Source organism: Monodon monoceros, unplaced genomic scaffold (assembly GCF_005190385.1).
Source record: "Monodon monoceros isolate NGI ecotype Baffin Bay Population unplaced genomic scaffold, NGI_Narwhal_1 Super_Scaffold_1, whole genome shotgun sequence".
Lineage (NCBI taxonomy): Eukaryota > Metazoa > Chordata > Mammalia > Artiodactyla > Monodontidae > Monodon > Monodon monoceros.
Genome location: NW_021703765.1, coordinates 26016747 through 26031837, shown reverse-complemented (window position 1 = coordinate 26031837; position 15091 = coordinate 26016747). Strand labels below are relative to the sequence as shown.

Sequence of the window (15091 nt, the reverse complement as noted above, 5' to 3'; positions counted from 1 at the left end):
GGTTTCTTATCTATTTATTAAACAAAATACTCCCCCCACTCTCCAACACATACTGCACAGAGCCTTTACTAGGGAGCACCGATGACCATTTGTATACAAAAGTGATGACACTGTTGTGTTCTAATGAAGGTCTTGAGTTTCACCAGCTGCAGGTTGGGGGTAGGAGGAGATGGGGTCTGTGGGAGAGGGGAGCAGGGCTGGTCCTCATGGAGTCTTTGTCATTGCTTCTCCAGGTGCCCCATTTCAAAGGTCTCAGCATCCTCACGCTACCTCCTGCCGCCACTTCCATCTGGGCCCCCCCCAGCCGCAGCAGCTCGCTCCCGACTTCCCCCTGGCCCACCCGGTGCAGTCGCAGCCGGGCCTCAGCGCCCACATGGCCCCGGCCCACCAGCACAGCGGCACCCTGCATCAGTCGCTGACCCCGCTGCCCACCCTGCAGTTCCAGGACGTCACAGGTCCCTCCTTCCTACCTCAGGCCCTGCACCAGCAATACCTCCTGCAGCAGCAGCTCCTGGAAGCTCAGCACCGCAGGCTCCTCTCGCACCCCAGGTGTGTGTGCTACCTGGGCAGGGGTTGGGCGGGGCGGGGCGGGGGCAGGGCCCAGCGCTGGACCCCTGGCTTCTACCCTGCCAGGCTTGGCCAGCAGTCAGTCACCAAATGAGTCTCTGCATAGGAGGCAGCTTTTGCTCCACTTTGAGGCATTTGTTTCGGGCAGTGAGCGCTGCCTTAACCTGATACGGGTTCCCTCTGTTGTTAGTGTATGTCCCTGTCATATCGCCCAGGTAACTGGCCAGGAGCTGGGTAAGTGGTGGGCTAGGATGCTCACAGTGGACTTTTCAACGCTGTGGGAGACTAGACTAGGGGACCCCTCACGTCCCCTCAAACTTCATGGTCACCAGATTCTAACATTGGCGGTCCCTGAGGGATACCTCAGGACAGGGCTGGGTCAGCCCTGCCCTCAGAGAGCCCACCGTCTGGTTGGAGAGACCAGCTATGAAACAAGTGCAGAGTAAATGAGACAATACTAATCAAATGGGGCTGAAGTAGCTGTGGGATCCTGGGCAAGTCACTTCACCTCTCTGAGCCTCAATTGTTAAGAGAAGGAGCTGTACAAGTTAAGTTGTTCTCAAACATTTTTGTCTCAGGACCCTTTTTACACTCTTAAAAGTTATTGAGGATTACAGCAAGTTCCTGTTTATGTGGGTTATGACTATTGATACTTACCCTATTAGAAATTAAAACAGAAATTTAAAAATACTTATTAATTCATTTAAAAATAACAATAACAAAGGTATATGTTAACACCAATAATATGTTTTTCAAAAAATAACCATATTTTTTGCATCTAAATCAGTGAAAAGAGTGACTTTTTAAAAATATGTATTTACAAATCTTTTTCATGCCTGGCTTAATAGAAGATGGCTGTGTTCTCAAGTCTTCTTCTGCACTCAAATGTAGCAGAATCACATGTCATGTAGTTTCTAGAAAATTCCACTGTTCACTTGTGAGAGAATGAGAGTGAAAAAGCAAATAACATGATAGTATTATTATGAAATTCATTTTGACCTCGTAAACCCCATGAAGGGGTCTCAGGGACTGCCAGGGTTGCTTGGAGCACACTTTGAGCACCTCTGGACTTGATGATCTTTAAGGCCCCAAGCATCCATGTCTGTAGAGGTTGGGGTGCCTGGGACAGAAGGTGAGTGCTGTAAGAGGTCAGAGGAAAGAGAGGTCACCATGATCTGGAGTGTTCAGGGAGGCCTTCCTGGAGGAGGTGGCTTTGCCCTGGGCCATGAAGGCTGGGAAGAGTGTGGAGAGGGTGGAGGAGAGGAGAAGAGCATGGTGGGAGCAGAGGGGTGCACAGAGGTGGGAGAGCCTACAGGGGGCCGGTCTGTGTGTCCTGAATACATCCCACCAAGGACAGAGGGGAGCAGTAGGAGAAGGAGCAGAGAAGCTAGAGAGACCGGCTGAGACAGCTGACCTGCAGTAGTCACACCCAGGGAGAGGCTCAGTATAGTGGCAGGCCAGAGACAGCGGGAATTTCTGAGTTATTGGCTGCTGCCCAGGAAGCTTCCTTGGAGTTTGGGAAGAGGGCTGAAGGCCGCTGCTCCATATGCAGGCTGTGGGCTGGGGCTGCTGAGCACTCCTGGGAGCTGGGCTGGCCCTGGCAGCCCTGACGCCTGGATTCCTCCTTCCCTTCCGGGGCAGACGGAGTCAGGAGCGAGTGTCTGTCCACCCTCACCGCCTCCACCCCAGCTTCGACTTCGGCCACCAACTACAGACACCTCAGCCCAGGTATTTGGCTGAGGGCACTGACTGGTGAGTGGGGTCCCTGGGGGAGGGAGGGAGGAGGGTCTTGTCTGATCCATGGAGCTCCTGTTTCCTTCACTTCAATGATGCCGGAGTCCTAGTCTTCAAGCCCCAGCTTTTGCCCTGTCCACCCTCAGGGCCAGATGGCCCCCCAAGGTCCTGGTTTCAGCAATGAGCTCAGATGTGGCTAGGTGCCATCATGTGCCCAGCCTTGGGTTCAGTGTTCATGGTACTGCAGGGGAGGATGGGACAGGAATGCAAAGCATTTCCCAAGCTCAGGGAGTGCTGTGAACCAGTGGTCCCTGGGAAGGGGGCGGAAAGGAGAATCTCAGGAGCTAGCATGGTCAGGGAAGTCTTCCTGGAGTGGGTGGGCCTTGAGGAGTCCAGAGAGAAGTGCCAGGGCACGCCAGCCAGGCAAAACAGGCTCATGGGGATAGAGCCAGCTGGGTTGGAGGCAAGGACTGGGGAGATTGGCTGGGGAGAGGTTGAGGGCTTGGTTGTGGTGTCTTTGTAGGCAGCGGGCCCCTGTGACATCTTCCCACAGTCTCCTGCACTCAGGGCAGAGGGCTTTGTTGCCCTGGGATGCATCATTGTTTTCTTTTGGATACTTGGTCCCACCCTACTCACAGGTTCTAGCTCAGGGGAGGGCTGACCTAAACTAGGGCTGGATCTAAACACCTGAACACTTGAAAAAGATGTGTAGTTCACTAAAGTATTTAGAGGTAAAGAGCATCATGCCTTCAACTTATTTTTAAATAGTTTAGGGAAAAAAATCCACGGAGAACTCTGTGTGTGTGTTTGTATGTATGGATGTATACGTGGAGAGAGAGAAGGAAATAGAAATGCAGTAAGGTAGTAAAATTTTAACACTTGGGGAATCTGAGTGAAGAGTATCCAGGAATTTTTTGCAACTTTGAGGTAAAAAAGTGTGTGTGTGTGTGTGTGTGTCTGTTTTAAAGAATGTAAAAACAAACAAAAAACCTCAACGGAAAGGGATGGGCTATTTAAAAAACAGACGTGCATTAGTGTCATTACTCAGCCATTTAGTCAGGCAAACTGGTGTGGGCAAAGGTTGCTTTGGAAGCAGCCTAGGACCAGACACCCAGGAATGGTTCAAAAGGGTAGTTCTGGTTGACTGGACGCTAAAGGTGCTTCTAGGTGCAGGAAATGGTTGATTTAACAGGTTCCGTGTCTCCAGCTCTTAGTAGTTCTCAGGTTTTCTCTGTTAGATTTAACGCTCTCCTAAAACATAGATTGCACCACGGCCAGCTTCAGCCCAGACTTTTTCTAATTAGCAGATTCAAATTAGGAAGATTTAATTGTTGTTTGGATGAAATTCTGTCCCTCAGCAGGCAAGTCAATCCATTTTAATTCTCTTCAGCACACAGAGCACCTGGGGTCCTTGTGTACGGCTGAGGGATCTGAACAAGGTCCAGCGTGGCAAGTGGGAGGGGATAGGAGATGCGGTGAGGCGGGTGCTGCTGAGATGCGGGAGGTGCGGTGCGGGTTAGGCCACCGACTTGCTCCTGTGCTCCTCGCTCATTTCTGTCGCTCTGCATTCCTGATCCCTGCTTGCCCGGAGAAACAGAGAGGCGGGGGCCCTGAGAGGCTGGCCTGTGCCCCAGCAGGGGACGCTGGGAGGCCCCTGGGCTGAGTCCCGCCCCGGGTCCACCTGGGGCCATTTCTGCCTGTCCTGTCCCCACTTCCCAAGTAGGAGGCCCTTTCTCCTCCCTGTAATTAGCTCTACTCCAGCAAGGGCCATCCAAGTGGTGACGAGGGGCTTTTCATCCCACCCCTCTTTTCCAGGGAGGCCTCTTCTGCCAGGAGATGTGAGGTCTGGAAATTAGATGACAGGAAATGCATTGTAGGAGGGGCTTCGCGCACCCTCTGCAAGGATCCCTGGGAGGGAGGAGGTGGGGAGTGTGTCTGCGCACCCCCCCTTTCCTTTAGAGAATCATCAGAAACCACTGATTTCTGCCCTAGTCATTCCAGGAATTGGCATGCCCCAATAGCTCTCGTCCAGCCCCAGGCCTGAGGCTGCCTGGCCCTCCCCCCCTTACTTTAGGAGATTCTAGCCCTACCCAAGCAGCTGTGCGCACTGAGCATCCTGGCCTGGGAGTGTGTGGGAGCAGCAGGCCTTGGGGGATAAATCCTCCCCAATCTCCCCTTTCTGGCCTGGGCCCGATAACTTGACCCTGACCTTGAGCCCTGCTGCAGTGTCCGGAGACATCGTGTTCCTTTGACTCAGTCCTGGGTTCACAGTTCTGACTCTGCCCCCAGTGCAGATGGCAGCCTGCGTGGCCACACAGCCCTAGCCCTGCCTGGGCACCTGCGAGAGGGGGGTAGGGGTGAGAGCTTCCTACCATCCTTCCCCTGCAAGCAGCTCGGCCTCAGCAAAGGAGCCCTGTTCGAGGATCCTGGGTTTGGGAAGGGATTTTTGATGAGATGATAAAAGGGGGTCCCAGAGCCCACTCAGGCCCAACCTGGGCAGATCACCTCTCTCATCTGAGGGCTGAGGTGTCTTTTGCCTCTCCACTCAGCATTCCTAGAATTGGAGGGATTCTGTTCCCAGTTCCTTGGGACTTTGCTTTTGGTAGAATTCCCTGAACATCTCTCTGCTACTTTGAATCTGTTGGATTCTCTGGGACTGCTGGGCAGGTGCTAAGAGTCAGAGTTTCTGCCACGTGAGGTGCCCCAGGGAACTCCTTTCCCCGAGGCAGGTCATGGGGTGAGCCCGGGTGAGGATCGGAAACCCTGGAGCCCCTAACTGGCTAGCCTGGGGCCATGGATAAGGCACTGGCCTTCTTCAGGCCTCTGCTGGGCCTGCGAAAGTGAGGGACTGGACTAAGAGAATTTCTAAGTTTGCTTCCAACTGGCTCCAAGAGTTACCTCATGTCCCAAGTGACAGACTCATCAGGAGTTGTTCCAGGGATGTGGGCTAATATATAGAGGAAATGTAGGAATATATATATATGTCATACTGTATAGACATCACAGCTGGAAGCAGAAATTCCTTTAATGCTCCTCATATTGAAAAAAAAGGTAGGGCTTCCCGGGTGGCGCAGTGGTTGAGAGTCCGCCTGCCGATGCAGGGAACACGGGTTCGTGCCCCGGTCTGGGAAGATCCCACACGCCACAGAGCGGCTGGGCCCGTGAGCCATGGCTGCTGAGCCTGTGCGTCCGGAGCCTGTGCTCCGCAATGGGAGAGGCAGCAACAGTGAGAGGCCCGCGTACCGCAAAAAAAAAAAAAAAAAAAAAAAGTATTTGTTGAATCAGGCTTTTTTTCCTGTAGTTTCCCCTCATCTGGATTTTGCTGGTTATGCTCTGGAGGTGTCACCTCAGACGCCCCTTGGTTTGCTAAACTCACTATACACTGGCACCCAGTTTGCGACTTGAGCAGATTCAGCTTCAACTTGCATTTTCTGGCAAAAAACACTTCATATGAGGTGCTGTGTTCTTCCAGCAGATAGCTGGTTGACTCTCCTGTGTGATGTTAGTAGCAATTGATAATCTTTGCCCAGATACTTTATTTCTTTAGGGGATGAAAGAAGGTGACAAATAATTCAATCATTCCTTATTCATTTATTAGCTAGAAAACTTTCATAAAGAGCAATTTTCCTTCATCCACGATTTGGTTGCCCTGAAGTACAGTTAACAGAGGAAAGGCAGGATAAATGTTTGGTTCTTCCCCTTTATTTTTTATTTTATTATTTTTTTTGCGGTGCGCGGGCCTCTCACTGTTGTTGCCTCTCCCTTTGCGGAGCACAGGCTCCGGACGCGCAGGCTCAGCGGCCATGGCTCACGGGCCCAGCCGCTCCACGGCATCCTCCCAGACCGGGGCACGAACCCGTGTCCCCTGCATCGGCAGGCGGACTCTCAACCACTGCGCCACCAGGGAAGTCCCTTCCCCTTTATTTATTAGTTTTCAAAATGAAGCATTGGTTCCCTAGCATCCTTCAAAGGGGACCAGTTTTCTTTAGCATCATTTCATTCTCATGGATTTGAACCTATTTGATGTATTTCAGTCTATTGCGGTTACACTCATTGATACAAAATGCCCAAACTCTGCCAGTGGGAGCCTCTCCAGGATGGTTCCCGAATCCTTTTGACTTGACCTTGATAACTTCCTTGCTTTTAGTTATGACAAGATGTTTCAATCTCATGGTGCACATTTTTTTTTTTCTGTCTCAGACCAGAACTTAGCCATTTTCCAAGGAACACTGGGCCCTTTTCAGTTGGTTGATTTTTTTTTTTTTTTTTTTTTTTGCGGTACGCGGGCCTCTCACTGTTGTGGCCTCTCCCGCTGCGGAGCACGCGCAGGCTCAGCGGCCATGGCTCACGGGCTCAGCTGCTCCGCGGCATGTGGGATCTTCCCAGACCGGGGCACGAACCCGTGTCCCCTGCATTGGCAGGCGGACTCTCAACCGCTGCACCACCAGGGAAGCCCAGTTGATCGATTTTTAAGTGAAATGAGTTTCCTGTATGGTGAGGAGCAGGAGGGGTGGTCCAGGAGAGCTTTCCTGCCTCACAGCTGCAGGTCCCTCTCCTATTATCTTCTCAAAGTGGTTAAAGTATGGCCTCTGCCCCCCTCCACTCTATCTGGAGCTGTCTTTCCTTTGCTCTGTATCCGTGACCGGCTTATTTGGATTCCTCTTTCAGCATTTCTCTCAGGGACGGGCTTTGGTGCACTAGTCTCAAGTAGTATGAGGCCCAGACTATTCCGGTCCCTTCGATCTAGCAGAGCCCTTCCTTCTCCGAGTCTCGGCTCCCTTCGCCGTAAAGAGAGGGGCGGGGCTTCTCCGAGTCTCGGTCCCCTTCGCCGTAAAGAGAGGGGCGGGGCTGGGCGAGACTGAACCCCTTGCAGCTCCGGCACTTTGTGACTCTGATTCTACTCGACGGGCTTGATGTCTGAGGTCCCTTCTGCAACCCGATGGCCGGATCACCTGTGCTTCACCGTGGCTGTGTCCCTGCAGGGATCTCAGTGTGGACACCGGCTTGAGTCCCGCTCAGTTCCAGGTGCGGCCCATGCCTCAGCACTATCAGCATTACCTAGCGACTCCTCGAATGCACCACTTTCCCCGAAACTCCTCCTCCACGCAGATGGTGAGTGAGAGGCTCTGCCAGGAAACTGACTCCCTTGCTGCCTGTTGGCGCCAATGGTGGGCTGAGGCCTGTGGCTCCCTTGTGTCCTGCCCGGCTGTGTCCTGAGCACAGGCAGGTCAGCTGCTCCCCTCCCCTCCCCTCCCAGCTCCTATTCCCAACTGGGCTTGAAAGGGAAAGAAAGCAAAGCTGCTGGACCAGAAGCCAGCACTGCTGAAAGGAGGTGGGGCACTGGGGGTGGGGCAAGGGGCCCTGTGGCAGGCCCCGGTCTTGGGGGGGTGGGGGGTGGAGTGAGGGAGGATGGGGGGAAGGCTCAGGGCTAAGAGCAAGCAGCATAGTCCCTGGACCCCATGTGACCTCATTTAGTTAATTTATTGGGTCAGCTTCTCCCGGGGCTTTGGTTTTACTTATCCGTGAAATGGGATGAAGGTGCCTGGTGTGGGGAACACAGGAGACCCCAGAAGTGGCCCCTGGGGCTGCCTGCTGATCTGGTGCTGCCTTGTGCAGAGGGCCGGCCTTCAGCGCTGCAGGGTGTGGTGACTGGGGTGGGGTTTGGGTCCTTTGCATACCTGGCATCCCGAGCTGTGTGGAATGAAGGTGAAGATAGTCCACTAAAGCAGCGAAAGGCTGATTGAAAACCTTATTTCCAGACAGCTTCTTCATGCTGCTGCCCTAGAGCATAATTCGGCCCTTCCAGCCCTTGCCTTTGCCCTTTAACCACTCAGCACCTCAGTCTCCTCATGTGTAAAATGAGAGGCTTGGATGAATAATCCCAGAAGCCTTGTCAGCTCGGAAGTTCCAAGGTTCGCCTTATGAAGCACCATCTCCTAAGAATAAAAGTGGTTATTGAGCACTTGCTGCATACCAGGCACCGTTCTAATCACTAGCCTCGCAAAAACACCACACGAAAGGTTTTACCCGTTTTACAGATTGGCAAACTGAGGCATAGAAAGATTAAGTCCAGGATCGTGCAGGAGTGAGCTGAGGAGCTCTGACTCACAGCTGGAGACAGGGTGAGGGTCAGGGTGAGGTGAGTGAGGCAGGGCTGTGCAAGGAAAGGATCAGATCCTGTTCTGATTTAAAATTTTGATAGTTTGTTCATTATGGATTCTTTGCATTAATTTTGATTTTAAAATACTACATTAAAGTATTATTTATCTTGGTTACTGAGTCATTCAGTGCCTCCTTAAATTTTGTGCCCTCACTTGCCCCACCCTGTTGTGGGCAGTACAGAGCAGAGGGGAAGGGAGTGAACTTTGCGATCCGACTGCCTGGGTTTGAAACCATGGTTCTGTCACTTACTTCATCCGCTTGTGTCTCACTTACCCTATCAGCAAAATGGGAATAGTAATTGCACCCAGGTTACAGGTCAGGTGAGATGATTCAATTAATCGTTTGAAGGGCTTAACAGTGCCTGCCATGAAATAAATGCCCAGTCAGGTTAGTTGTTACTTTACTGATTTTGTTATTCTTTCTGGGGCTGGTTCGGCCCAGGCTTGGTTCTTGATGAGGACGGGGGACACAGGAGGAGGAAAGACAGCGCTTCCGAACACCCCAGCATCTCAGGGGTGTGCTGATTGGCTACGGGAGGGGGAGTCAGAATCTGGGCTCTTGGAGCCTGGAATCCTGTCTGAGGCGTTTTCTCCCCAACAGGTCGTCCATGAAATCCGAAACTACCCTTACCCTCAGCTTCACTTCCTTGCTCTCCAGGGACTGAATGCCAGCAGACACACATCCGCTGTGCGGGACAGCTATGAGGTACGCCCCGCCCCTCTGTCTGGGGACCCTCCAGTCAGCCTGGCTCCCTCTGCCTTGGTGGAGATGCCACTGTCCCCTCTCCCTCCCCTGCGGGTGGGGAGGGCATGGGTGGTAGGCGTAGCCTCAGGGTTGAGAGTAGGAGAGAGAAAATGAGAGTGAGTAGAGATCTCGCAGTCTTTGAGCATTTGACAATTCTTCCCATCGACGTGAATGCTCTGCAGGTCTCTCAGTGCCCCTCCTCCTCATCATGAGTGCATGCGTGTGTTTGCACGTGCAGAATGCACACATCCACACGTTCTCTCTTTGTAGGAGCTGCTGCAGCTCGAGGACAGGTTGGGAAATGTGACTCGGGGAGCTGTACAGAACACCATTGAGAGGTTCACCTTCCCCCACAAGTACAAGAAGGTGAGCCAACCAGCAGGTCAGCCTGCATAGTTGGGGTTGGGGTGGGTACGATCTAGTTGACCCTGGCCCAGCTTTCCACCAAGGGGCACGGTCTGAACTCTAGAAGCTTTTGCTCTGGCTAGATGCTCTGAAGCTCTGCTACCTTCCCAGGGTCTTCTCCCTTGCTTCTGCCAGGTGTGACCAGGAAGGGAGCTGGGTATGTGTGTGTGCATGTGGACTTGTGAGTGGGTGTACAGAGAGATGAATGTTTGTATCTGAATGAGGAGGGCCAAGGGAGCACCTGCACTGCAGGCTAAGATTTACCTTAGAAAAGATTCCAAGTCCAGTCTCACATGTGGAGAAACAGGCAGCTAAGGCTTCAGAGCGTAGGTTTCCAGTCCTTGGTGAGCGTCAGGTTTGCGTGGGGTGCTTTTAAAGCCACAGATTCACAGGCTCTACCCTAAGCCTGTGGAGGAAGACTCTCCAGGAAGACTCTGGAGTAGGACTGGAGTCCAGGAATTGGAGTTAAATTTTAAAAAAAAATTCAAATAAATAAGAAATTTGGAAGTAACCAATCTGTCTTTCAATAAGTAAATGGGTAAGTAAACTTTGGTAGATCCATACAATGGAATATTATTCCATGATTTAAAAAAATAAGCTATTAAGCCATGAATAGATGTGATGCAGAAAATATGTATTAAATGCATATTAGTAAGTGAAAGAAGCTGACTTGAAAAGGCTGCATACTGTATGATTCCAAATACACAGCATTCTAGAAAAGGTAAGAGTAGACAGTAAAAAGATCCATTGTTGCCAGGGGCTTTAGGAGAGGGATAGGCAAATGAATAGGTGGATGATAGGGGACTTTTAGGGCAGTGAAACTATTTTTTATGCTACTGTAATGGTGGACATGACATGACATCATGCATTTGTTAAACCCTTAGAACCCTAATGTAAATTAATGGACTTTATTAATAATGATGTATCACTCTTGGTGCATCAGTTGTAACAAATGTACCACACTAGTGCAAGATATTAATAGGGCAAACTCTGTGAGTTTTGAGAGGGGAAGGGAGGGAACACACTGTATTTTCTGCTGAGTTTTCGAATAAACTAACACTGCTCTATGAAATAAAGTCTGCCATGAAAACAGGTAAATAAATACTTTTTTTTTTTTCTTGCGGTACGCGGGCCTCTCACTGCTGTGACCTCTCCCGTTGCGGAGCACAGGCTCCGGACGCGCAGGCTCAGCAGCCATGGCTCACGGGCCCAGCCGCTCCGCGGCATGTGGGATCTTCCCGGACCGGGGCACAAACCTGTGTCCCCCGCATCGGCAGGCGGACTCTCAACCACTGCGCCACCAGGGAAGCCCAATACTTTTTAAAATTTAGGAATTAAAAGCTTGAGAAGCACTGAGAAACTTGGAGCAGGAAAATGCTCATGGTGGTCAAGCCGGAGCCCATCTTCACCCCCTCAGGAGGCCACAGGCTGCAGTGGCTGTGAGCACTAGGTGTTGGAAACAGACGGGGCCAGTTTTGAATTTCAGTTTTACTACTGTCTTTGAGCTGCTATAACAAAATGCCTTCTACTTGGTGGCTTAAACAACAGACATTTATTTCTGACAGTTTTGGAGGCTGGGAAGTCCAAGACCAAGGCACTGGCAGATTTGGTTCTTGGTGAGGGCTCTCTTCCAGGCTGGCAGACGGCTGACTTCTTGCTGTGTCCTCACATGGCAGAGAGGAAGCTCTGGTGTCTTTTTCCCTTCTTATAAGGGCACCAATCCCATCATGGGGGACCTACCTTCATGACCTCACCTAGACCTAATTACCCCCCAGAGACCCCATCTCCATCACATTGGGAGGGGTGGTTAGGGCTTCAACATGTGAATTTGGGGGAGGGGTGGTTAGGGCTTCAACATATGAATTTGGGGGGAGGGGGACAAACGCTCAGTCCCTAACCACCACTTATAGCTGTGTAACTCCGGACAGCTTACTTGGCTTTTCTGGCCCTTCCCTTGCCCTTTTTCATGCAAAATGGGAAAGATATGTTAGTAGCTGCCATAGGGGGACTCTGGGGATTCAGTGGGACAGTGCGTATACACAGCTTAGCATGGTGCCCAGTACCTGGTGACTGCTCAGGAGTAGGGAGCTGCTCTCACCTTGATTCTAGGCTTGCCCAGGTACCCATGGTGTCAATGTCAAAGACCATGAACCTTGGTCTATGCTCCTCATGGAGGCACTGGATTTACCCATCAGTGATTCCAATCAACATTTACTGACACATCTATTATGTGTCAGTCATGGATAGTATGTTAATAGAGGAAACAACAGTATTTCAGTAATTAAGTGTGTCATCTGCATGGAGAAAATGATCATTCTCTGGAGGGAGAGCTTGAAGCTTCTGGAGAAGGATGTGGAAGGGAGTGAGGTACGTTCAGGAGCCCGGGAACAACTTCTACCTTCCTGACCAGGGTGGGCTCACTCCTGCCAGAGATGCACACTTCAGCTGTCATTACTTCAACAGGCCGAGAGGAGTTAAGGAAAAGAACTAATGCTAAGAATGAAAAGGGAAAATGGACTGAGCCAATGACATAAAGAGTTGAGCTAAAAAAATTATGGGAATAAAAGGAGACTTAGGGGAATAAAATATTATAAAAACAGGAATAAGAAGAATTAAAAATGCAAAATGATAGCATTTAAGATCCCCCAAAATATAAAAAAAAATTTAAAAATTTAAACTGAGAGTAAAATAATACAAAACAAAAAAGGATATTTTAAAATAGCAATGATATGATAAGAATAAATAAAAATATAGTCAAAAAGAAAATATAAAAAAACAAGAATTAGGAAAAGATATGAAAATTACATACAAAATTAATGTCAATATCATCAAAGTGAAAACAGAATGTTAATGAAAATGAGAAGGTAAGGGCAAAAGTGGCAGTTCCCACATAAGGTTCTGTGTGGGAACCTTTAAAATACATATTAAATTAAAAATGCTGAAGAAACTTATAGTTAAAATAAAAGTTACATAGATAATGAAAAGAGAAGACAAAAACTGGAAGACCTAAAAGATTAAAAATACAAAGGAAGAAATAGGATAAGATTTGAAAAGAGACAATATAGTTTAAAGAAATATAGATTAGATATAGTAAAACAAGGTAGGACTATTAAGTTAAAATTGTTAACTATAAAAAGGAAATCCTGAATAATGATGGGAAAAAACAATAGAAAATAGTCTCAATGGTATTTTTTATGGAATTCCCTTTTCTCAAAGGGCCAACTAAAAGAAGGTCACTCCACCAGCAAACACGGCTGGGTTCTTAGGCAGGCAGATCATCATGACTCCATTCATACTCCAAACCCATGACAATTATATGGGACTATGGATGTAATTCTGATTTTCTGGTTAAGGGTAAACTTATTGCAGTAGGGTGTATAGGGCACAGGGAGGCTGAGAGCAGAAGGTATAGATTTTCTTGTATGTTCTAATAAGGTTACACAATTCCCCAGACTACTTCAGACTCCGGAGCTGAGGACCAGGGACCAGACTGGGGAGACCTGGCATTTAGGCCTGGCCCGAAGGTCATAGTCACTCTCTGGGTGATCTTTATCTTGTGACTCTTCAGATTTCTCTTGGCAAGATGACCTTTAAGTCTGCTTATCCCTGGAGAGGGGGGAAAAGGTTTAGTTTTCTTCCCGTGAGTATTATCAGAATGTTTCACTGCACAGCATGGAGATGGGATCAAGAGAGTGGGCCGATTCCATTCACTGATTAGATTCCTTCCTCCCCAGAATATTTTTTTAAGCACCAGTGATGTGCCTTGTACTTGACCAAGTGTGCGGCAGTATCTAAATAAGGGTGAGCCGTGGTCCACACCATCCAAGAGCTTGGAACTTTCTACATAGTAGTTAACGATCTTCAAATAATTAGCAAAGAATTTAAAACAGGACAATTAAAGTCAACAAGTATAAACTGAGTGCTTGCATGATGTCTAACATGATATTAGAACTAGTGCTTACCTTTTTAAAAACTTAATACCTTTTTTAAAAAATTGAAGTATAGTTGATTTACAATGTTGTGTTAGTTTCCGGTGTACAGTGGAACTAGTGCCTATTTTAAAGGAAATTTCTGGACAGGCAGAGAGATCAAACAACATAGAATAAGTGTGGTAAAAATTATAGGAGGTAATGCCCAGTTGAGGAAATTGCCTTCGTCTAGTAATGAAAGAAAAAGTGAATAGACATTAGTTGAGAGAAAGAGAGGAAGGAAGGAAGGAAGGGAGGGAGGGAGGGAGGGAGGGAGGGAGGGAGGGAGGGAGGGAGGAAGGGAAAAAAGGGTGAATGGATGGAAGGATGGATGGATGGATAGATGAAGCATGCTGAACCTGAAAGTGGAGGGAGAAGTCTGGAGGCAAGGATATAGGTTGGAAAGGATGTAAGGAGGAGTGGACAGCATGAGGGGACTAGAAAAGAGGAAGCTGTTTATGCACAAGCCATAGTTTTCCAAAGATTGGTTCATTAGGTACTCAATTCCTTTCTAAACTCTACGCCTCTAGGACAGTATAAAGTTTAGACCTGGGACATAAGTTGCCTGGAACAACAAAAACTGCTTGGCCTCTTCCGCTGCTCCACTCCTGCACTCTGTATCCTGAAGCAAGGAGGGGGCATGGGGAGGAGGCGGGGAGAAGGGTCTGGGAAGCGCACAGAAGTCTGGGTGTTACTTCAGAACTTAAAAAGTGATTGACTCGGGCTTCCCTGGTGGCGCAGTGGTTGAGAGTCCGCCTGCCGATGCAGGGGATGCGGGTTCGTGCCCCGGTCCGGGAAGATCCCACATGCCGCGGAGCGGCTGGGTCCGTGAGCCATGGCCGCTGAGCCTGCGCGTCCGGAGCCTGTGCTCCGCAACGGGAGAGGCCACAACAGTGAGAGGCCCGTGTACCGCAAAAAAAATAAATAAATAAAAGTGACTGACTCACAGGGAAAGGAGGCTGAAAGGGAGGGGGCAGCTGTGGATGAAAGACAGGGGCCTCCAGGTGAGTGGTGCTCTTCCTCTGCTTCACACAGCGAAGACCCCAGGAGGGCAAGGGCAAGAAGGAAGAGGGGGAGGAGTCAGACACAGATGAGAAATGCACGATCTGTCTGTCTCTGCTGGAAGATGGAGAAGATGTGAGGTAGGAGCCCCGCCTTTTGAGTCCCCCGTCTTCCTTCATGGGGATTGGTGATCAGTCCTGCACCATGTGTCAGGGGTTCTTGTTTGCCTGTGCACGTGTGTGAACGTGCCAAGTGTGCTCTGTGGTTGTCCTAGGAAGGTGGGGTGTGGAATATTCTAGATGTGTGGTGCCCATGGTGTGGACTCCCGGACACAAAGCTAGGAGAACAGAGAGACATTTGGCCTGAATGGATCTCACACAAAGTCCTGGCTTCATTTCAGGTTGATCTGGAGGGCCAGGAGGAGGAGGGCCTTGGGGCTTTCCTTCCTGTCATGAATTCCCATCCTAGCCACAACCTTACTCTGTGGCAGAGCCCCCAAAACCTTCTTT

The 15091-nt window shown here is 49.7% G+C and overlaps 1 protein-coding gene across 2 annotated transcripts in view; it reads left to right on the top strand.

Annotated features, from left to right (window-relative positions):
- The window catches only part of RNF165 (ring finger protein 165), a 108614-nt gene that overhangs the window by 87215 nt on the left and 6308 nt on the right, over positions 1–15091 (top strand). The window contains exons 2-7 of one of the 2 annotated variants that reach the window (XM_029227398.1): positions 234–549; positions 2209–2319; positions 7284–7413; positions 9064–9168; positions 9478–9573; positions 14616–14722. In XM_029227398.1, coding sequence (XP_029083231.1) covers positions 234–549; positions 2209–2319; positions 7284–7413; positions 9064–9168; positions 9478–9573; positions 14616–14722 — 865 coding nt within the window. Of the gene's footprint in view, positions 1–233; positions 550–2208; positions 2320–7223; positions 7414–9063; positions 9169–9477; positions 9574–14615; positions 14723–15091 lie in introns of both variants that reach the window. The other variant, XM_029227408.1, reaches the window with a different exon arrangement.